General features: G+C 41.1%; 2 protein-coding genes across 3 annotated transcripts; one reads left to right on the forward strand and one right to left on the reverse strand.

The window, feature by feature from the left end:
* Window positions 1-824: 824 nt before the first annotated feature.
* On the reverse strand, window positions 825-11,869 carry NUP62CL (nucleoporin 62 C-terminal like). The gene is made up of 12 exons (XM_068696886.1): window positions 11,458-11,869; window positions 10,374-10,783; window positions 9,193-9,303; window positions 8,629-8,757; window positions 7,491-7,586; window positions 6,290-6,392; window positions 6,007-6,151; window positions 5,629-5,678; window positions 5,374-5,508; window positions 4,564-4,675; window positions 3,706-3,772; window positions 825-1,037 (listed from the first exon to the last, which is right to left on the reverse strand). The coding sequence occupies exons 1-12, from the start codon at window positions 11,733-11,735 to the stop codon at window positions 946-948; spliced, it is 1,728 nt and encodes a 575-aa protein (XP_068552987.1). The 5' UTR covers window positions 11,736-11,869; the 3' UTR covers window positions 825-945.
* A 164-nt stretch (window positions 11,870-12,033) lies between these two features.
* On the forward strand, window positions 12,034-22,217 carry DNAAF6 (dynein axonemal assembly factor 6). 2 transcript variants are annotated; one of them, XM_068697156.1, is made up of 7 exons: window positions 12,034-12,166; window positions 12,357-12,463; window positions 14,338-14,401; window positions 15,863-15,968; window positions 17,864-17,960; window positions 18,734-18,819; window positions 21,148-22,217. In XM_068697156.1, the coding sequence occupies exons 2-7, from the start codon at window positions 12,365-12,367 to the stop codon at window positions 21,275-21,277; spliced, it is 582 nt and encodes a 193-aa protein (XP_068553257.1). In that variant the 5' UTR covers window positions 12,034-12,166; window positions 12,357-12,364; the 3' UTR covers window positions 21,278-22,217. The 2 variants fall into 2 exon arrangements, with proteins under 2 accessions (XP_068553257.1, XP_068553256.1); XM_068697155.1 differs by having other exon boundaries at window positions 12,040-12,172.
* Window positions 22,218-22,929: the final 712 nt, after the last annotated feature.

Raw genomic sequence — 22,929 nt, forward strand, 5'->3', positions numbered from 1 at the left:
GCAGAGCCGAGGAGCCCCGGCCCAGAAGAGGGCAAAAGCGCAGATTCTAATAAAATCTGCTAGAATATTATAGTCAGGTGGCTCTTCCCTTTTATTCCGGGGAATAATTATGTACGGAAGACTAGGGGACAGGGAGAAATTAAATATAAAGCACACCAATTGCATGCAGGCAGCATGAGGGGCAAATGAGAATTGGGGCTGGTCTGCTAAATTAATAATTACTCAGTTACTGCATTAGTAAATACACTACAGAATGTGCAGCTGCATTGTTATTAAATACCATTCACCCTAAGTCTTCAGAGTTTCCAACATGTTCTCCTCCACCCTTGCAGCTGAACACACTCCACTACTAAACGTGGTAACTACTAAATGTTGCACTTGCACATCTAATATGTTTCAGCTAAAAATCTCGCTTACTCTGGGAACAGTTGAGGGCACAAAGAGAAAAAGCAGTTAATGCAGAAACTATAAAAAAGGAGGCCCACTTTCAGAAATTGGAGTGAACTCTGGTTTGTGTTTTGGGAAGCTAAAAATCTATGAGACTCCTACAGCTTCTTATGAGAACACGGCTGTTCATTAAGCCATCTCTAAGCTTCTGAATAAATTTAATAAAGTTCTGACTGAAAATATTCAAGTTACAATTAAGTGCGGAGTTGGAGAGCTCAGTTGTGAAGTCACACAGTGCTCAAATCCCTAAGACACAGCATTTTCCTATCTAACAGTCTGCACATGCTATAGAGAACAGCATATGCTTGGAGCACAAACTTCATGCAGGCTCTCAGAGTGGAGTTGGTGAATTCCAGAAAGACACCGCAAAGAGTAGCTTTGGAGTAAAAAAAACTTTATTGCAACAAAAAGAAAAGCAGATCACAAGTTTAAGCTTAGGTCCTCACCAACCTCTTTCCTATGCGGCTAGTAGGTTAATATTAACAACATTTGAGACTTTCAATCAAATGTGATCCGAAAACTGCGCTCCTGCTCCTTGCGGCGGCTCTCACAAACTTTTGTCACTTCTTCCACCTTTCTCTGCAACAAGGCTGGGGGAAGAAGAAAAAGTGATCAATTCCACAATCATCCTAAAACATAACCCTGCACAGTTAAGCCTGTGGAAAGAAAAACACATTCAATTTTAACATTCATTCACTCAGATTTGACAGGAAAACACAAAGCACTGCTAACCTTCCAAGGCCTTTAAAGATCGCCCAAAAGGTATTGTGGCATTCAGGGACTAGCAAGCAGAATCTGAAAAAAACTATGACGTTGTTGCCACTTCTTGCTGAGCCAGCTTGTAGTTTCAGGGCACAGCACCAGAGAGCAGAGCAAACCCCTCCTGAACAGGAGGCAAGCTGGTCTGCAGCTTGAAAGGAAGTAATTGCTGCATAAAGGAACTTCCCCTGCCCACCTCATGCTAAACTACTTCTGAATTATGCAAATTACAGGTTAGTCAGTCTGTTTGAAGTATATACATATTTTCCCGCAGGATATCACAGAGCCATAACAAGCTTTTAACTGTAAATATAGGAAAGAGTGCAATCATACAGAAGAGTTGAGATCACTTGCAGTCGCACTACAGATAACCTGTTATATTTCCAAATCAGTGATCTGCAAATAAGCTACTGATTGACTATCAACTTCAAATGCAGGAGGCATTGCAATATACAAAAATTCTTGGCACAAGTTAGAGCGATGTTTAATTTAATTTCATGAAAGCTTATCAGAAGTTATTCAACAGGGCTACGGCATTATGTCAGTCTGTGGCTTGGAGATATTCCAGTTTAAGTTTTAATTTTGGAGCCTGCCAAACGCAGAATCTTCCAGCAACATATTAAACAACACATTGCAGTTTGTCAGTTTTCAAAAATTCACTATGCAAAAATGATCATGGCATGAAATGACAGTCTGCTTCACCATCTCAACTCAGAACTCAGTTGTAACGAAGAAAAGAATTCCTGTTCCTCTCAGAAAAAGGAAATCTCAGAACAGGGTTTTGTCCAAATCCTCTTTTCACTGAGTCCACCTTATGGAAGGCACATCACCCCGTATCTGTGTTCAGCAAGCCCATTCATGCTCAGCTTCTGTTGCACTAACAAGTTAACATTAGTTTGATTAAAGCACCCCAGCTCCACATAATGCTTGAACACGTCAGACAAGTTAATAGCTGCTGTGTACACATATGCCTAGAAAAGATCACTGGCTGTTGTGAAGACAGCCCTGAAGGCATTTCATGGGAAATAAAACTGATAAAACTGATGACATTACCTACAGCACAGATGTCTTTTTTTTTTTTTACAGAGTTTTGTTTGGTTTTGTTTGTTCATTTTTGATTTTAAAAAGAATTATGACATAAGAGTAGGCCTGGGAAAGATCTAAGTTACTAACTGCAAGAGCTGCTTGGAGGGTTAAGTTCAGAATTGCACCTTCGTGTCCCGTCCCCCCCCCCCCCACAATGTACCATTTCAGGAATTCTTCTCCTTGCCAAGAACTCCACAAAAACAGATATATTAATTTAACTGCATTTTCTTAGGCTTTTTCCTTCTTGTTTGAAGATAAACTGAAGCTGAACTGTTTCTTTAGAAAACGCACGTTTATCAGAAAAGATAATGAATTATGATTAACTGACAAGACAATTAATTTAGTATAGAATGACTGAAAAAATTATCTCCTTTCTAGTAAAGTTGAAATGAAACAGATTGCTTTTTTCAAACATTCTGTAGAGTCAGCGTTCTGGTGCCAGAGGAGCTATACCAGATTTCATGATAAAGGCACGTCAGGAATGTGAAAGCTAGCATTTGTCTTCTAGAAGAAAGGCAAATTTAATCCAGACCTAAGCAAGCCAATAGTACTATTTAAAAAGAAATTAGCGACTAGCATGCCTCCTTTCACCCAAGAATTACAGCAGATGTGAACAGCACTGCAGTCAGACAGCCACAATTTGGTACTGGTGAGAGCTGCACTGCTTTATTCTGCAATGCCCTCCTGTGGCTGCTAACATCTGTTAAAAGCAAAGCCACAGAATTCTTGAATCCCTCACAAGGACACAGTCCCCATTAGAAAAGTTCCTTTGTTTTTTGTTTGTTTGCAGCGTTGAGCCCTGAAAGCACCATATTATATTAGTTGAGTGAATCCAAAACAAGAAATAACAGTAACTATGCTATCAAGTTTTCACTTGAGAGCGCATTTTCTGCTCTACATTAATTCTCAAGCGATTGATGTTTTGACATTTCCACACTATTACTCCAGTTACCATGCCTGCAGATAAACACATGCAGAACAGTCCTGCCTTGATTTGGCTTTTCCAGAGTTCAGAGGGCAATGCTGCTAACACTAGCCTCCCCTATCTCCAACCCCCTCAAAACAAGCATTTTATTATTTCTAGGGGAAATCCAGGAACATTTCAGAAGTTGAAATATTTAACCTCATTTTGGTGGAACAAAGGATATGGTATTTCAAGTCCTCTGCTTTGCATTGATGCATTTCCAATAGCACTTTTTATAAAATACCAGCTGTTATCACAAATTACTTTTCAGCAGAGGCCCTCAGGGCACATCAAGAGAATTCAAGCAGAGAAGGGACAATGTAATTGAATCCAAGGAGGAGAAGATTCCTCAGTGATCTTCAGGAACTCACTTATATCCAAGGTACACTTGCATACACACTACACGCTTCGTATTTACATTTCCCAAAAGCTGCAAAATGGACTCTCACCTGAGTTCTGGTCAATCCACTGCAGTGAATCCATGTGTGCATTCAAAATTTTACAGATCTGCTGAAGCTGAACAGAAAGAGAAGGTGAGAGCTATTTGTTACAGTACATTAAAACTAACAGCAGTAAAAGACAGCCTTCCTGTCCCCATCTTCGGAGTACCAAAGTAATATTTCTCATACATGCAATTCCACTAATACAGCAGTCATTTTTGCTGTGCAGCAACTGTGCTAGCCTGCTTCTCCTTGACATCAAGAAAACAGATTTAGAGTATATGCCTGTGGCTTAGTTTTAGCCAAATTCAGCCACAACATTAATCTTCGTCTTGAGATGGATGAAGTAAAAAAATAAAAAAAAACTCAGTCTGAACCACCAAATGGAAATTTTTACTGAAAAAAGTTTCGTAGTAAAGAGATGCAAGGAGTAACAAGATCAATTTAATACATATCAGGAAGCTAGCAATTTCAATCTTGTACAAAAGTAGTACAGGAAGAGTTCAACAGCTGCTGCATCTCATACAAAATGGTGGAGCAGGTAGCAAAAATAGAAGTCAAGAAAGGTCTTGGAAACTAGTTATCTAGGCAATAATTACAGCAGAAGGGGAGAAAAATTCACACCAGAGTGAGATACTTTGAAAGCTACTAACATAGTCGCAGACTAAGTGTGCAAGCCACTCTGGCTTGCATTATGTTATAATGCAAGTCTTACCAGAAGTAAATGAATTGCAAGATAAAACAAAATACTTTTTCTAGCTCAAAACTAAAAGCAGAGTATCCATGAGCAAGCAAATGAAGAGTTAGCACTGTTTAAGTATCCCGTGACTCTTTTCCAGCATGAAAAAAAATAAAGCCTGGATTTACCGGATCGCTAGTGTCTGCTGGGCCTCCTGATGTATTCAAGTGCTCAATGATGTCCTTGAGATCTTGTGCCATACGCTTCAACTGAGCATCTATGTTTTCAGCCAACTTATAGCTGCGAAATGCACGGGAACCAAGGTCAGAACATTTAAAGTGTACTCATTTAAAGTGTACTTCAGCAGAGCTACGACCGATCACACTAACTTCAGTCAATCAGAACTAGCATTCGTGCCTCTTAACCAGGGCATGACAGATATGGGAAGAGCACCACAATAGGCATTTTATTATGCAGATTAAGTAACTCCTAATGTCTTTCACTCTATAAGACATATGGAGACAGACAGGCAAGACTGCTGAGCTCTTTCTGGAAGGTTCAGTCAGAATTGAACCACCTGTCCAGATTTTTTTTGAGATTCTTATCTCTTGAACAAAACACTTCTTTAATTACCCTGCTAAAATTCAACACTTATGTTTAGAAGAAAGCTTGAGCTGCACATAGTGCATTCTGTTCTCATCACTTTTATCACTGAGTGATCATTAATTTTTAGAGATTATGCCTAAATTAGAAACCTTTCCCCAGACAGCTGATTAGAACAACATCCAACAAAGCTCTTTTCATGCTCATTAAGAGACTTCCAATTGCAATTCTCGTATTTCTAATGCGTAAAATGTAAGTTGCCATGCGTAAAACTGGATTACAGATTTGAAAAAGGCCACTGATAGTTATGTATTATCATGCATCCCAATTATACTTGATTGATCATCATCATATTAGTCTGTTTCAGCACATGTTCAAACAGATTTTTGTCTTACGTCCTCTCCCGTTCTTCATCTGCATGCTGCAAATAGATAGTCCCACTCTGTTCCTTCACAGACTCCTCCAGAGGGGTCAACAGGTCTTCAAGCTCTTTCTGCTGAGACAGAATGAAGTCTAGCTCCTGATCCAATCTGAAAAGAGAAAGACCTACAATTTAAAACAGGCTTAGAGGCTATATACATTCTAGAACTTCCACACAATGCAAAGTGATGCAAAAAAAAAAAAATCATCCCAAGGGTTCAGTTTCTCACCTCTTCTGATCAAGCTTCACTTTCTCTACTTCTCTGTGTAATGAAGTAATCTGTAAGCAGAAGACAATTATACCAGGAATACTCAAAAAGTAATCTCATAAAAAGAAAACGAGTGAAAGTGAGAAAGCCATTATAAAAACCATCTACTAGAAAAGCAAAACAGTTGCACAGATGTTTACAGATGAAAATTTACTAATGGAGTTTCGGCTATAAAGAAGACTAGAATACACATGGTGAGTTTTTCAAAAGCATCCAGATATAATTTACATGTATCTTTTTAAAAGCAGAACGTCTTACCAGAGGGCTTGCTGCATCTGTGGCACAATGCCTTTAAAAATCTAAGCAAGCAAAATGAGTTCAGACTGGCTATCACCTTACCTTCTCTCCATTCTCTATCAGTGTCCGATCCCAGGCATTAACTTGTGTAGCTTGGTGAAGAAAGTGTTTCTCTTGATCTTCCAGTTCTAGACTCCACTTATTTATCAAACTCTCAAGCTGGGCATAAGTCATCACTGGAGGTGCACTGAGGAAGCATAAGACAGTACAGAATATAAGATCAAAAAAATCCAAGGGTGATAATACCGGTTCCCCGTCCCCCACCAGCTACCAGCATTAATACTGACTCTTGCCCCAGTCAGGGAATAGTCGTAATAAAACTCACCTGGTTGTGGTGGTGGTTATAGCAGTTGTAGAAGTCACAGCTCCAATGGCACCCGTTGTAGTTAATGGCTTAAGATTCAAAGCAAAACTAGAAGCAGAAGTGCCTGAAAGAAGAGATTCAGGTCAAACAACAGAAGACATTGAGTATGTAGCAACTGAGAACAGACCCAATTCAATTCTACTGCAGTGCTTTATGAGCTCAAATGTCCCTTTAACAAAAAGCAAATCCTGGATGTGTCAAGAAGGAAGTGAAGCACATCTTGACACAATTAACAGTATTGGACGGTAAATACCTGACTGCTAGATCTGGTCAAAAATGAAGAGCTGACAATCTGCACTTAACCTGTGCATTATTTAAATAAACACAGCATAGCCAACACCCCTCTCAATCTGTGTTTCAATATTAGATCTAAAATCTGTCAGCACATCCAGTTGCTGCCCTGAACCACTGCTGCTATAGTGAGCTTTGCAGAAGATTGATTTCTGTTTTTACAAAGAAAAGGAGCATCTATCAGATGATGCTGTCATGCAGACATACAACACTTCAGGTATTGATCTAGACTCTTCAGTCACTCCAGAAACAAGCTTTGGAAATGCCATGAGCTGAGCAGCATCCATATTGTTGCAGTGAACACTGACAGGTAACTGCATCCCAAAAAGGATGCTCAGTCCTGAATCCTAACTCTGTGCAGCACTGCAGATCTTCACATGAGTGTCAACATTCAGATGCAGCACTTAGCACCACATTTTTGGGAAGAAAAGCTAGTGAAATCCTGTGCTTCTAAACTTAAAATGCAGAAAAAACAGCTTAAGAGGGTGGAATCAAAACATAAAACATTTCTCCCTAACTTTCCCCACAAATCTTTGGCCTCTCCCTTCCCTTCTATCCCAAATAGGGAAATCTAAAGCAATTTTGCATCTACGCGGACAGGCTATAGGAGTAGCAGCTAATCTACTTACTCCAGACTAGAACATCAAAGCCCTAAAGGCCTTCACTCACACCCTGCTGTGGACAGACTCTCAAGAAGCCATAAGTAACTGTGGACTTGTGGAAAAAGGGGGATCACAGAAAGAAATACTGTATTACTTTCAGTCACTGGACACTACAAATTAGCACTGCTGTGCTGCTACACTAGCCTTTAGGCTACTCCTAGGAGGAAGTCAGGCTTCTTTCTCTTAGTCTTTTACCAGCATCTACTTACTTGTGGCTGTGCTTGTTGCTGCAGCTGTTGTTCCAGGAGCTTTTAAGCCAAATCCAGAAGTTCCAAGACCAGTTGTACCAGTGGAAGGGGCACCAACTGTAAACAGAAGACAACATTAAGAGTTTGCACGTCCCATTAAATACAATTCCCCTTTGAAAAACCACCCTGCCTGCCCACCCACCCTCACTTGGATTTCTGTTTGCATTAGCCATGATCACTGTTTACGTGGAGGCTCATACAGACACCATGTGAAAAGAGGCAGGTGAAAGTCAAAAAAATAACCAGTACTTTGTTGTTCTGATGATATAGAAAACGACTAGCTCAGCTGTCAAACTACAATTCCTTCTCTTACTTCGAATTATCTGACATTTAACTCAAACTACAAGTGATTAATTAAAAATAATGACTAACAAAACTTCCGAAGCTCCCTGGGAGCATCTACTAAGTTTTCACAGATGGGTGTAAGGCAGTATTATTACATGGAAAAGTTGTGTTAACTCTGGTAAACATTAACATTTGCTGTAGTTCGTCTCCATAATCAAAGGAAACCGAAGTGTTAACATGTCTTTGCAGGCTGAGAAAGGAAGCTGTTAGGACTCATTTTCAACTTCAGCTACTGCCTTGAAGCTGTCATAAAACAGATATTATTTCCTGCCAAAAATAATTTTGCAAGAGGAAACAAGTCAATTATTACCAGAGGAACTTGTACATGTACAGCTGTATGAATACACTGTGTTTTTACCACACTGCACCTCCACTGTCACAGACCACTGTTCTTTAAGTTTGAACACCTACTACAAGAGTCAAAGGCAGATGTAACCAGATTCAAGGCACTGGTCTGGGAAAACAGCAGCATCACCAGAAAGCTCAGCTGTGGTGACATTACGCAGACAAAAATTCACATATAAAATTCCCACTTGCTGCTTTGCCCACTGAATCTAAGGAGTGCTTTATTTCGTACAAAGTTTTCTGTGCCTTGCTACTGAAGAAATTTTGCTACAATTTAGAGGAAAGGCACCAAGCAGCAAGAAGAGCTTTGTGCCATATTATCTCAGCAACTGATGCTTCACTACAGACAGCACCAACCACGCTACTCAATTACTCCCCCAACACACCAGATCTGCATGTTGTGACTCACGTGAGAGGCCTGTGGTGGTAGATGAGGTTGGTGCTGAAGAACTCGCTATAGATGCGAACAAAGTAGGGCCCGTTGAACCAAGAAGGGAAGCTGTGGTGGTAGCCGCTGTTGTAGAAGCTGTGGATGTTACTACAAACAGAAAAAGTGGAGATCTTGAACAAGCAGAGCCCTTTGGGGTTTCACACATTTCAGAAGAACAACATGATGAATGGGACACAAATCTGCCTAATTAGACCATCTTTTGCATGGGTACAAGAGAATTTGAAATTATTTTTCCTGTATTCTGCTTCAACTCTTTTCCAATGTACCCTTTAAACTTGTGGTTCCCTTCCATTACGCTCCAGAAAGATGTGCAGAACAGAATGTTGCATGTGACATAATACAGAATACATCCCACTAATCAAGTTTTATAACTACATTTAACGAGCTTTCACAGAGCACTGATGCCATTGCAAACTCACAAGCAGTTCCAGCCCACCTCCAGATTCCAGTTTAGAAAACTATACCCAGAAGGGCAACAGATTCACTGAGTTTGAGTAATCATTTCCTAAAATCTATTCCTACCTCCAAGTTTGTTTCCAAAAGGCAGAGTGGGTCCCTGGCTGGTCGTAGCAGTCAGTGTTGCCGTGGGTGCACTAGTGGCTGTTGTTGAAGTCAATGATCCGAAGCTTAGACCTGAACAAAACACAGGATACATAGAAAAGGAAAGATGAATCTTTACTACAGAGAAACTGATTGCAGTATTGAAGGCAGCAGAAGGAACAGTTTAAGTAAAACATTAAATATTAATGTAACAAATACTCTGCATTATCCAGCAAATGAAGTAGAGCTACAAAGATTACTTAAAAGGCTTTAACAAATGATTTAATGAAGATGAACATCATCCTCACCCACATCTTCCTTTGGAGGCCTGAACTATCACCAAGTAAATCAAACACTGCAGATTGAATTTCTGCCAGTTTTACAGAAGCAAACAGGCTCATGCACACCCTGCAGCTCTCCTTCCCCACTGCTTCAAGCCCTTTCCCTCGCATTAGGAAAGCCACCAAAACATTTTTTTAAAAGGCTGGCACCTCTACGCACCCTTTTAATATTATTTCAGCCTCACCTTTTGTGGAAGGATTTTTGAAACAGCAAAGATCCCACGGCTTGCTGCAGCTGAACAAACCAAGCTACCAGGACAACTATGAGAAGTTCCCATGACAGTTTTCCCACATCGCCCGACTAAGGAATTTAAAAAAATATTGTTGCCAGCAGCTGGCTTCAAGGACAAGGCCTACGTGACTGCTAATCACAAGGGGGTTGTTTTCTTGCAGGTGGGGTTGTTTTTGTGCAGTTGTTTGTCTGAGTGCTTTTGACCAATAATGTTGTGTGAGACACTATCCAACCCTGTTAAGTTTACTATAAAAGTCAGGCTATTCGGGTAATAAAGGCAGCAGCATGATCTGACCATACTAGTGTCTGTCGTGTTTTCAGCCATTCTTCCTGCAACAACCTTTCAAACCCATCACATGAGCAATACCTGTAACACACCACTCAGCTTAGAAGCCTGTATCCATGGCACTCAAGCCCTACCCACGACAGCCCTGACATATTGTCAAAGCCAGACCAAGGTGCCATTCTGAGCAACTCCTCCATACAGACTCTTTGCTAGCCACACTGTTAGCCAAGTGGCAAGCTCATTAGCCCACTTATACATACAAACTCTGCCAAAAACAGCTCGTGTTTCAAGCCCAGGCACTCACCTGAGGACTGCGTCCCTAGGCTGAAGGGGGCTGCAGGCTGGGCTGTGGTTCCTAAGGTGGCCGCAGTGGTGGCCGCAGCAGCAGGCGCTGCTCCGAAGGTCAACCCCGTGGGCGCTGCTTGCAGAGTCGCGGTGCTCGCAGCGCCGATGTTGAAGCCGGTTGTTCCCGCCTGGGTCGTGGAACCACTAGCGAAAGTAAAGCCTCCAGTCGTCCCAGACTGAGTGGTGGTGGTCGTCGTGGTGGTGGCGGTGGTGGCAGCAGCAGCAGCTCCGAACACGAAGCCAGCAGGGGCTGCTGCTTGACTCGAGGGTGTGCTGGTTGGTGCAGAGCTACCAAACCCAAACCCCCCTGTGATTCCAGTAGCCTGAGTTGTGCTGCTGCTTCCAAAGTTTAATTTGGGTGTATTTCCCCTACAAAAGAAAATAAAGAAGAGTAGTGAGTCAGCCTGTTTAAGACATACATCCAGCAAATACTGAGTCAGCTTTCTTACGGACCATTTGCTAACAAAACAACAGAAAACATCTTTGAAAACAACAGGGACTCCACCAGGATCGTATTTCTGTTTTGACAAAGGCTGCATTATAAGTCCTGTCATCTGCAGTACCGTTAACCTCCTTATATTGACACCCCCTTAATTACTTCTGCCTATCAGTATGCTGTAAGGCATTTACAGCGGTGTAATAAAGCTGTTTATTCTCTCAGCTTATAAGCATCCTTTCCACTTCCTCCACACAAGCCTGTTCTTTTAATTACGCATCACAACTAACCCTCATTTGAGCTCCATGCCCACCGCTGCAATGTAGCGGGTTTCCAAAACAACAAATCTGAAGAAACATTTCAAAGCTTGGCAGTCATTTCTACGGAGAAAACAGCCCCACCTGAGCAAGGGGGGGCTCTCAGGTGTTTTATAATAAGAGCTGAAGCCACTTTTTCCACAACCACCAAGGGCTGAGCAGCAGGGTTTATTACAGAACGAGCAGCTCTTCAAGCCTGCTCTGGGCACCGGTGCTGACAAGCAGCAGGCTCGCGGTAAGCAGAGCGGAGCCTGGAGCAGGACAGGGGGCCCGCAGGGAGGGTGGCTCACCCCAGCGGGAACACGCTGGCTGCCGGCGTGGCGGCGGCAGGCGTCCCGAAGCTGAAGCCGGCGGGCTGCGCGGTGGTGGCGGGCGTGCTGAAGGAGAAGAGCGCCGCGGGCTGGCTGCTGGCGGGCGTCTGCGCCGCGCTGCCGAAGCTGAAGCCCCCCGCCGGGGCGGGCGTGAAGGAGAAGCCGGCGGCCGTCGTGGTGGTGGCGGTCTTCGGCGTGCCGAACGTGAAGCCGCCGCCGCCGCCGGCCGAGGCCGAGCCGAAGCTGAACTGGTTCATGGCGGAGCGGCCTGGCGGACCCTGAGGGCCCGGCCTGGCGAGAGGGCCCCGCGGCCTCCCCCGGCCCCGTCACGGAGCCCACCCGCAGCACCCACCGGCCGCCACACCGCGCCGCGCGCACTGATGACGCACTCAGCGCATGCGCCCGGTGGCATTCAAGCCCTGCTCCCGCCCCCTCGCCCAGCCTCCCAATCGCCGCCCAGCTTTTCACCGCCTTTATTGTCTATTGGCTAAGCTCGCCGTCGCTCATCAATCGCCGCGCCGGATTGGCTGGCTGGAAGAGGCGGAAGGGGAGCGGAGCGCGGTTGCTATGGCAACGGGGACGCGGGGCGCGGTGCAGGCCCAGAGCTCGGCCCGGGCCCTGCGCTCCGCAGCCAGAGAGCCTTTGGGGGCAAAAACCTGCAGTTTGGGTCCATTATAAAAAAAATCAGGTCCCTGTAAGCATGTATTGACACACGCAATACTTAAATCAAGAGCAATACCCCTAGAACATACACCCCTGAGGAGTGACAATAAATAGTCATATAAATAATAAATATTACATAATAAACATAACAAATAAAAGGAGTGAGAATAAAGCTGCCCCTTCTGTCCCCGCCCCTTGTTTTTCTCTGCCTACAGCAGCGGCTATGGACTTGGACAGCCTCTCCTCAGCCTCGTCCCTGCAGGCCCTTGCCAAACTGCTCAGCGATGCGCCTGGCGATGATGATGGTGACGACGAGCAAGGGGTGAGTCCGGCATAACAACTGGTGCTTCTTCTACCTGCTGCACTGCAGCCGATCCTTGTTAGCTAGGGAGGTGCAAATCTCTCATTCATTCATTTATTTATTTATTTATTTATTTATTTATTTATTTTTAATCTCAATGTGAGTATCACAGAATCACAGAATCACAGAATTTCTAGGTTGGAAGAGACCTCAAGATCATCGAGTCCAACCTCTAACCTAACACTAACAGTCCCCAAAACAAAAACAAATAAAAAAGTAAAAACAAATTAAAACCTTATAAGGCTTTGGAGCAACTGAAGCAGACAGGAGATATTTTTAACGTAATAAGCTCTTGAAGGAAGATGCTGTCCCAGGAATATGAGGAGAGACTGTGACCAGAGAATGGGATATTCACTTTTTTCGTCCTAAAGGAAATGAGAACACATAGTTAAGAGAGCTACAGATACTTCGATTCCCACTTACTTTTCCCTGAAGTTTGTTAGAGGTGAAGGCAATTACAGTCAGGATTTCATATGCAGAAAAGAAGAAGTTGCTGCTCAACTTCTGCATAAAGAGTAAAACATCCAGAGGCACCTGAATACATTAAATCTGTATCAGACATCCAAGAACTGTAGAGATAACTGATCATTGAAGCACAGTAGATATGTTGGAGATGATAGAATATGGTAGAGTGAGTAACCATGCTAAGATGAAAGATCTGAATGGTTAATGAGAGAAATATCTCTCTGTTCTTTTTTATTAGTTCACCTCAGGAATAGAAGAAAATAACATATTTTGGAAAAATGTCTCTTTCTCCTGCAATATACAACTGCTGCTTTTATCTAGGCATGTAGGTGTGCTGGGGAGAAGTACCTAGGTCTGTCGTGCTCAGGGAAGACCACAGGTACCACCAATCACAATGTGCAAGGCCTCAGGGAAAGCTCAAAACTTTGGCAAGTCTGAGGATTTTCAACAGGTTGCATAGCGACATGGCTAACAAAAATTGGCAAAAGTCTTTGTGCTCCTCTGTGGCATCAGTTCTTCCAGGAGCCAGCTGGCTGACCCAGCAGTTGTGTGCTAGTAGTGGCAATGGGACTATCTGGGGGAAAAGAGATCAGATGAATCTCTTGAAGTTTCTTTCAGTACATGATAGATGTGGTCCATCATACTCTAGCTACACTTCTCTTTAATGCTTGATTTCTAAAGCCAGCATTACTGCTGTACATCTTTGCAGTAAACATCCTGATTTTAAAAGAATTTGTTTACATCTTATTAATAAAATGAATGACACTTCAGAGGCAGAAATGGAAAATTGCCACAAGTGATGTCAATTAAGTCTGAGTCAATCTGGGTAATTTGAAATCTTTATTTTGATTTAATTTAATGTTCTGTGCATATGAGGCACTTTTTATCAAACCAAGGAACTTCTCTATATATAGAAATGCCTCACATTGGCCTATTAACACTAAATTGATTCATAATTAGAGGAAAATGTTGTTGCCTCATATGATCTCTACTGTTAAAAGGAATCTAAATGCTATGATGGGATTTGCATGTAGCCCCCTTGCTTTCACTCAATATTTTCATGGCAGGCAAAGCAAGACAATTTTGTCAAAATGCCATAGAAGCAAATGCTCCAGAAGCACATCTGGCTTTAATGCTACTTTTGGGAGTCCTGTCTAAACCCAGTTAGTTATCAAAGCTCCTCTCTGCAAAGAGAGATCATGTAAGAGAGCATATTCAGTTATTCAGGCTTGAAACTGGGGGAATTCTTTTTGTTCTAGCAGTGATTTACTTGACCTCAGATAATGTTATACTTACTGACATAGATACTCATTGTTGCAGGGCTGCTGTTTATGAAAATTAATTGGAGTTTAATCTGTCTCTTTTTGCAGCCACGCTGTTCTGTTAGTGCTATGACTCCTGGTAGCATTGGACCAGCAAAGAAAGAGACCTGTGGTAAGGAGGAGTGTTTGTATGCCTTAGCGTTCAGTTGTGTGTTAGCAGACTGTAACAGCTGCAGTAAATTACCACAAATAGTTTGCTTCAATAAGTGGGTGGACCTTTGAGATGGAAATAGCACCACATTTTGATTGCACTAAAATTCTCATTTTCCTGAAAACTTAACCACAAAGCATACAAAGAGCAGCAGAAAGGGTAACTCTGGAGGGTACCAGCCTCAAGGGGTGATAACAAACCGAGTAGAGAACGCAGCCTGGTCATGGGCTGGGAAGGGGGAGTCATAACGGAGCAGCAAAAGGCTCCAAATAAGTACTCTCACAGAATTGTTATTGCTTACTTACAGCAACCACGGAAGATGGACTTTTAGTACTCATCCTAAAGGATCTTCATGGGGCAAACTGCATGAAACTGAGTCTGTGCTTGTAGTATTAAAGAGTTATGAAATATACCATGAAACACAGACATGTTGTTACCCCCAAAAGTTTCACAACCCTATTTAGACAAAATGTGAGATGAAAAATAAGCTTTGTTCAGGGCTACCCTCAACAAACCAAAAGCTGTTTTTCAGTTTTTTCCTTACTGTACCTTGTTCTTTGTCTTGAAACCCAGTTCAACTAAACTCACTATCTGACTCCAGGTGTTCTGGCATCCTATAGAAAGACGAACTCACAGACAATGCGAAAAAATGCCTTGAGGGTTCATAAATTTGTATCAACACCTTAAATGTACTCAGGAAAGAAAAGAAGTCAAGTCCAGTCTTAGCAAAGTTAATGTGAAGTTCTTCCTGAAGCTTACAGTGTCACATAATTGGACAGTTAAACCTATAAGACAGTTTAAGAAGAACCAGGATGAAATTAACAGGAAAGGAACTGTTGTAAATACAACAGATTGTTTTTTCTTGGAATCCAGAAATAACCAGAGATTTTACTATAAAAACCTCCAGGTTGCAGATTTACCAGCTAACTAGAAAATATATTTTCAATTGTAGAATAGGTATAAACCATGTTATCCTTCCCATGGACTTTCATGAGTCTTCAGTACCTTATCTGTGCTGTGCTCAATAGTTAATGGGAAGAACTGGATTTATATGTGAGGAAGAGATCTTTTTGTAAATGACTCTGCTCACTTAAAATCTCACGTCAGGGACATGGGGAAAGATTAATACTTCATACTTCTACACGTTTTGAAGGACTAGATATTTCATGCCTGATAGGACAATTTCCTTGACATAGAGGTTTAGTAAAGGAGATTTAAGGGAATAGAATAGAAAACATCCTCCCTCTGCAAATTCTGATTCATATCATATCGAGGGGAAGAAGATTGTAATCATTAATTATAATGTGTTTTTTTTTGATACAAAGATTTTTCTTAAGTCTAGAAAAATGAAAGTTTGCTGAAAACCTAGAGAAACAGACATTCCATAAAACATGACAGTGTGATTTTTCTCATCACTTACAGGTACTTCTGAAGTGAAATCTGAAAACAGGAAAGCTATTTGGAATACGGAGGAGGTCCCAGAAGGATCTGAATTTGATGATATCTGGGATCCAAGAGAACAGCCAGAGTAAGTCAGCTGAGGCTTTTACATAGGGTTTACATGGGTTTTACATAGTTTTATTGGAAATATGAGTTAACGTCAATGTGAGTGAAAAATAGCAGTCTGAAAAGCTAGTCATGAAAGGGCAAGGGAATGATATCAGTGTTTCAACTAAAGCAACAAGGGAGGAGGGATTTTAACTTCTCCCTTGGAAGCCTTCTGATCGCATAACAGAAATGTAGAGTTGGTTTTTGCTGTCATAAGATTATTTGCAGTGTCAGATACTTGTACCAAATGGGATTAGGAGGGGAAGGAGACCAGCAATGTGATTTACTAGCATTGAAACACGCCAAGTTTGTGTGAAATACCTGGCTCTTCCTGCTGCAACTGAAATATATTCATTTTTCATTCTCAAATTCATAAAGTACTCAAACTCATGTTTATATTTCAAATAATTAAACTCTTCAGAGACAAATACTACAGTAGGAAGGAAGGCTACATGCAGGCAGTTTTAAACTTTTCAAAATCTTGTTATTCAATCATAGTCTGTCAAGGGACAGCCTAAAACCAGTCTTTTCCTTTGGTCATAGAAATACAATGTTTTTGAAATAGATCAAGAGGCAAGATATGCTGTAGTTTGTAGAGGTCAAAAAGCCTTCAGGGTCAAGTAATTCACAAAGAAGACTTTGAATTTATAATCATTGTGTTCTGATGCACTATACCGGAGTTTGAGATGTCAGAACAGATGCACCAAAATCCATGAAGCTGCATATTGTACACCAGATTGTAGTCCAGAATCATCACTTTTCTCTGTGCATAAGTCATGCCATTATTTTTTCAATTTCCTGATATAAAAACTGGACTGAGCCCAGTCTGAAGTTAGGCTCAGCATTTCCAAAAATGGTTTGGCATTCAGCTGCATCCTTACATACTGTTGTGTGCTTGTTCTTGAAACTATTACCTGTGAGGTACAGAACATGTTTTCTTTGTGTGGGGACACAACAGAGGCTTTTCTCATGCTATTTTTGACCTTCCCCTCCCTGATGGGTGAAGTGTGGTCTTTCTCTAGCCTCAAGTAATTGTCCTGCATTGCGCAGATGAGAAGAGAATATAAATCTTTGTAATAGTTCATCAAATTAAATCATGGAAAAAGGCCCAAAAGGAAAACAGATGGTTAGAGGTGCATCCAGAGCGGTTAGACAGATTTCTCATTGACTTAGGAATTATTACATATGCACATGAACACTGGAGATGTGAAAAAGACTTTCCATGCACTTTTTCCAACAGCTTTGAGCAGTGTCTCCATTTATTTTGCTCAATTTAGCAGGAGTAATATGTTCTAAATACATTCTTTTAGTTTGCATTTCCTCATTCATTAAATATCAAGTGGAAGGGAACATGTGATTCTAGATTTTGTAGGGTTCTAAATTAAACAAATTGATTTTGAGGGGAAGAAAATCGATGTTGGCCAAATGCAAAGCAATTAAAATTATACAAGATAACAGTGGTGTTCTCGGGCTGCAAGAATAGGCTGAATGACAGAACAGAACACGTGTAATTGTGACAGCATCCTTTTCAAAGCCTTTTCTCGAGAGTTTTTGGTTTTTGACTAGTTGATAAGTATCATTTTCACTTGGAATGCATTTTCTCTTCCACGATCCTGCAAAGGCTGGTTAGTTAAATAGAGACAGTAAAGTGACTACCTTGAAAGATGGAGTGAATGTTCTTCATGTGTCTTGTAGCTAACTCAGTCATGTCTCTGGACAGAATTCCAGTACAGTTGGCTTGAAGACTTGAAGGGAGACAGAAAAGCAGGAGGGAATGTGATAAGGATATCAGCACTCATACAAAGGTTTATGGTCCCCTGAGAAATACAATCTCCTTTGGTTTCCTGGTATTACGCAACTACTTCTCTTTTTCAGGTATGAGATTTTATTCAAACAGCAGGTGGGAACAGAAGATGTCTTCTTTGGGATGAGTAGGAAAGACCCTTCCACAGCCTGCTGTGAAGATATGGTGGTGAGTTAAACCTGTATCTCCCATCCTTTCCTTGTGCCCTTTCTCTGAAGACTTATCTTCAATCTGTCCTTCTTGAGAGAGAGTATGTAAACACCAAGGTGTATGGCTGTCTTTGGCTTCCTGTAGGATTTTCTTAGTTATCTAAGCATCTGTAGATATTTACATTTGCTAACCTGAGGAACTTGTGTATATCTCCTCAAGGACCTAGTGTATCCAGGAGAATCTGTGCTAAAATGTGTGCCACACAGACTTGAGGGAAATGAAAGTAACTCTAAAATGAGTTTTCATCATGGACACAATTTTGGGGTGGAGAGGGACTGAGAGTTTTCATCTGTCTGCATTTATTACCATGTGTGAGTTAGCACAATGCTATAGTAATGACAGTTTTTAAAGTTACGGGGAACAGATTCTGTCCCATTATTATATGATCAAAGACTTCCCTGCTTTCTAAACCTCATGACAGGTATAACTGCTGTGCAATTTTTCTAGCTGAAGCAAGCTGTCCTTGGAATATACAAATCCAGGGGCTTTTGGTGGGTAAAGAATACCTGCCAAGTATACTATCAGCCCCGGATTTTGTAGAAAATTAAGGTATCAGCACACATCACTAAGCTATTGAAAACAATTATCGCTTTGTCATATTTTCTCTAATACATATTACCTACTCAGAATGTCGCTCTGACACTAGCATCAAATGTTTGTGGAGATGGTGTATTTTATGGCTTGTAGGTCTATATTTCTAATCACAGTTTTACCTCTGCCTGTCATTTCAGATTAAAATCAAGCTGCCAGAGACAAAGGTCTCAGACATCACATTAGATATCCAGGACAAGGTTCTTGACCTTCGAACTCCCCAAAAGTAAGTGAAACGTAATTGATGGAAGTACAAGCAATATATTATTTCAAAGAAAATTTAACCAAGCCTCCAAGAGAATGCTGGAAATCAAAGTTAAAGACAATGATGAAATTATTAATTACACAGAAGAAATAAACAACTATATTTCACCCTTATGTCTATAGTTTGCTAGCTTTAAATCGGTGATACTATTCATGCAAAAATGGTTTTAAAACAGATTTTTGGTTATCTAAGCACTAGGGCTTCAAGGGCACAAAATATCTGGCAAAAAAACTGCCCAGTCTTTAAGGACTTCTTGGAAATTCACTTTTTAAATACTAATTTGTACAAATGAACAACTGAAGGAGCTCAAAAATGTACAGACACTTTCAGGTGTTGAAACTCTGCAGATAACTAGGCATGGATGCAGACATGGAAATGGTACAAGGTTTCCCTGAAGAGATTCCCTTTGAGTTTGTTACAGGGCTAGCTATTTCAAAACTATGAAGATAATGAACTGACTGACTTATACTCAGGCTTCTCACAATCTTCCTCCATATTTCCCTCTGTGCAATTGCCCTGCCTGAGGTGCACAGGTAATTGCCATGTCTGTTCTGCTCTAAGTTCTTCACAATAAAGTGTTTGCATAAGAAAGCTTGACCCTCTACCTGCACCTTTCAGCACTGAATGGGATGTGGGAAGATTCAAATGTGAATAGCATCCTGCAAATCAATTCAAGGTGTGCACCATAGATTAAGGCCAAAATAACTTCTCTCCCTAGTGAACTAACTTCAGAAAAGTCACTTTTCTCACAGACAAAACCAGCCTGAATCGGTTACCCCTTGCACGAATTTAACCTGAAGATGCAACAGTACTAAAAGAATGTTTGAAAGTTCTGGCTCTGAAACAGGTAAAGCAGGAGGAATAATTGTCCAGCTAATAACTAGCATGACCTGTAGGTAATAAAAGAGGTAGCTTAATGCAATACTGCAGATGTAGGAAAGCTTCAGCTTCCGTTTTCTTTTGCAGTTCTGTCTTTTTGGTGAGTCAGATCTGCCATTATCTTAGTATCCAGCTGTCACAAGCCTAGCAAATCAAAGTTTGTTGTAAATCTAATGGTTGCTTGGGTACAGCCTGAGCCAGTGCTGCTTTTGTAAATTTAAGTGCAAATCTTCTCAGTATGAAAGAAACAAATAAGATTTCAAGTTCTCCACACCAAAAAACATTGTGATCTCACAGATGTATGGAAAAGCTCAAAGGAATTGTTTCCAACTCTGTAGTCCTGGGGTTGATTCTAAGCCCAGCTGATTTTAAGAACTTTTCCAAATTATAACAACTTGTTGCCTTCAGTAGGTGGGATGCAAAGATGTTTGGAATGTGCTGCTTTCATCTGTGGCTGCTATTACACAGACAAAAAGGTCTGGAAGAGTCAACATGATTTTAAACCCCAGTTTGAAGTAACCCCTATCCACACTACCATGTTGTCTTGCGGGGCTTCATAGTGCTTGGCTGGGCAAATTTCTTTATTCTAAAGTCTCCTTGGTTCTCTTTGCACTGTCAAATCAGTGGAAGTCCAAGACTGGCCAATCATTCATACCATTAATTGATAAGCCTGTGATACAGAGGAAAGAGTCCAGATTCTGCATAAGCAAGTAAGCTTGAATTATTATTAGAGTTGAAGGAGTCCAGACCTAGACATCCTCACGGGGAGATAAACCAGAAGTATTGTCTGACGTTCCAGGAATGTCTGCCATAGCAAGGGAATGTCAAATAGCTCCTGAGTCAAATATCTAACCTTTGTGTAGTACAGGCCTGAGCCAAAGGTAGGGGATCACTTCAATGTAGCTTACAAAAAAGAATTTCGGCAGCTTTACAACTGTAAGTTCACTCTTGTAAATGTGTTTTTCAGTGTAGATATATCTTTTGTGGAACTGGACTGTCCAGAATCTCCAGCTGTGCTAGTTATTTCTTATAAGACAAGCTCCTAAAGACGCTTTCAGGCTTTAGGCATTATTCAGATTTTTACCACCAGGAGAGCATAATCAATGCAGCTCTTTGTCTGCATTTAAAATGCAGCATCATGTATAAGCAAGAACAGTGGAGAGAGCTCACAATCCATCATTGGAAGCTGTTGTCGTAGCCACAGAGAAAAGAAAGGAAGCGTTGGAAATATTCCAGGGCCTGTATAGCTGTGCATCAAGTATTGCAGGTACTCCACAATCTATCATGAGAAGGATATACTGAATGGACTTTCCTTGGTATACTGATTGGTGAATTGCAAGAGGAACTTTCAATGTCATCTTAATTGCTCACATAGTTTGGAACATTAAAACTCAGTGTCCTCTTTTACAGGAAGCTGCTGCTGCATCTCCCTTGCCCTGTAGACAGCAAGAATGGTAAAGCTCGTTTCTTGTCTGAGGAGGAGATCTTGGAAGTCACCTTGAGGATGACAAGAGAGTTTGATTTCATCAATTTTGCCTGATAGATAGAGAAGCGGAGAAAGTTTTCAAACAGTAATCTCTAAATTTGAAGTCTTCTCAAAATCTAAGTGGTCCTGAAATAGGAGATCGTTCCCCGTGAACAGTCCAAGTGGAACATCCTTGGATAAATTCAGTAAGTCAGAAGGAAAAAAGACTTATTTATAGCACCCATAGGTTCTGTAAGCTGGGGCTGTCTGGCTCTTGCACTGATCTGGTTAGTACCCTGCTTCCTTCAGTCTGTTACAGGCTCTGTGAATTAGAAGATAGGAGATTACAAATTCTGTAAGCCAGGGAAAGTATTTTTTTTGTTATGGCTGGTAAGTAGCACAAGGATGCTCTGGTCAATGACTCTGGTTCTTAGTTACTGTTAGAAGACTTGCAAGTGAAATTTGTTTGGCCTCCAGTACTGGCAGTGGGACCAGTTCAGAAACCCGTCTTAGATATTTGGTGAGAAAATCAAAGCTCTTCAGGGATCCACATCCACACCTCGAAGGCTTCTTTACCCTGGCAGAACAAGGTAACCAACTACAACTGTATTGCTGAACAACTTGGCTCTTTTGAACAATTTTTGACAATGTATGGTTCGATGTCATCTATTCACCTGCTGCCCCTCCAGCTGTTCTTATGATTTCTATTAATAAAAGAATGTGCTCTAATGAACTGTTCCAGTTACCTTTCACTCTGCCTTCTCTGCATTGTGTCCTGAGAGACTTCCTAAACGTGGAATGAGAGGAACTTTGCATAACAAAGTACCACTATCTTAAAGGGCAGAAGTGCACAGGAGCTTTTCTTTTGCCCTTCAGGTCTAATCTAGAGCAACAGAGATGGGTAACCATGATGTTACCAGCTTCTGGGCAAATACATTCACTTAACATTGTTAGTCATGCAGCAAGCAAAGATGCTCAATGATCAAAGAGGTGAGGACTTATACTTTGATGGATTTTAAGTATGCTTAACTAAAATCTTGTAATCACTTTAAAAACAAAATAGCTTGGGTCCTGCATTTGCCTGGCATAAAATAATAATAATAATAATAATAATAATAATAATAATAATAATAATAATAATAATAATAATAATAATAATAATAATAAAAAGACTAGCTAGGTTGTGGATAGTATTTATGCAGCTATATTTGTGACAGGAAATTTGTGACTGAGAACTGAGACAACTGAGAGGATGAATTTTCCATGATGGATGAAAGATACTGATGGTGATTTTTTCAAACATGTTCCTGGTCAATTCGAATTTTCAGCATTTGTTTGTAACAAATGCTTCCTTATAACTCTAGAATAAACTTTGCATGCTTCAACCACTTCCCTTAAAGTGGACCCATTCCTTGGATCAGAATAATACTGCTCAACCTCTGCTTTAGTGTTAATGCACTGGATTGCATGGAAAATGGGTACCTCAGTTGCTATGATTCATTACAAGCAGTTGGATATGCTGCTAAGGGGCTACTCCAGTTTGTATTTGCTAAAGTTTCCATAAATTGCATTTGAATGTCTCTTATTCATGCTCCACGAAGCCATGGTGGAGGGGAACAATGCAGATGTACGAAGAGGCTGAGATCATTCCTCCTGACTCAGTTTGTACTGCGTGTGGTTGCCAAGAAGTTACAGTAAAGCTGTTTCTTGGAAAAAAAGGTTGCCTT

This window comes from Anas acuta, chromosome 13, assembly GCF_963932015.1.
Source record: "Anas acuta chromosome 13, bAnaAcu1.1, whole genome shotgun sequence".
NCBI classification, from domain to species: Eukaryota; Metazoa; Chordata; class Aves; order Anseriformes; family Anatidae; genus Anas; species Anas acuta.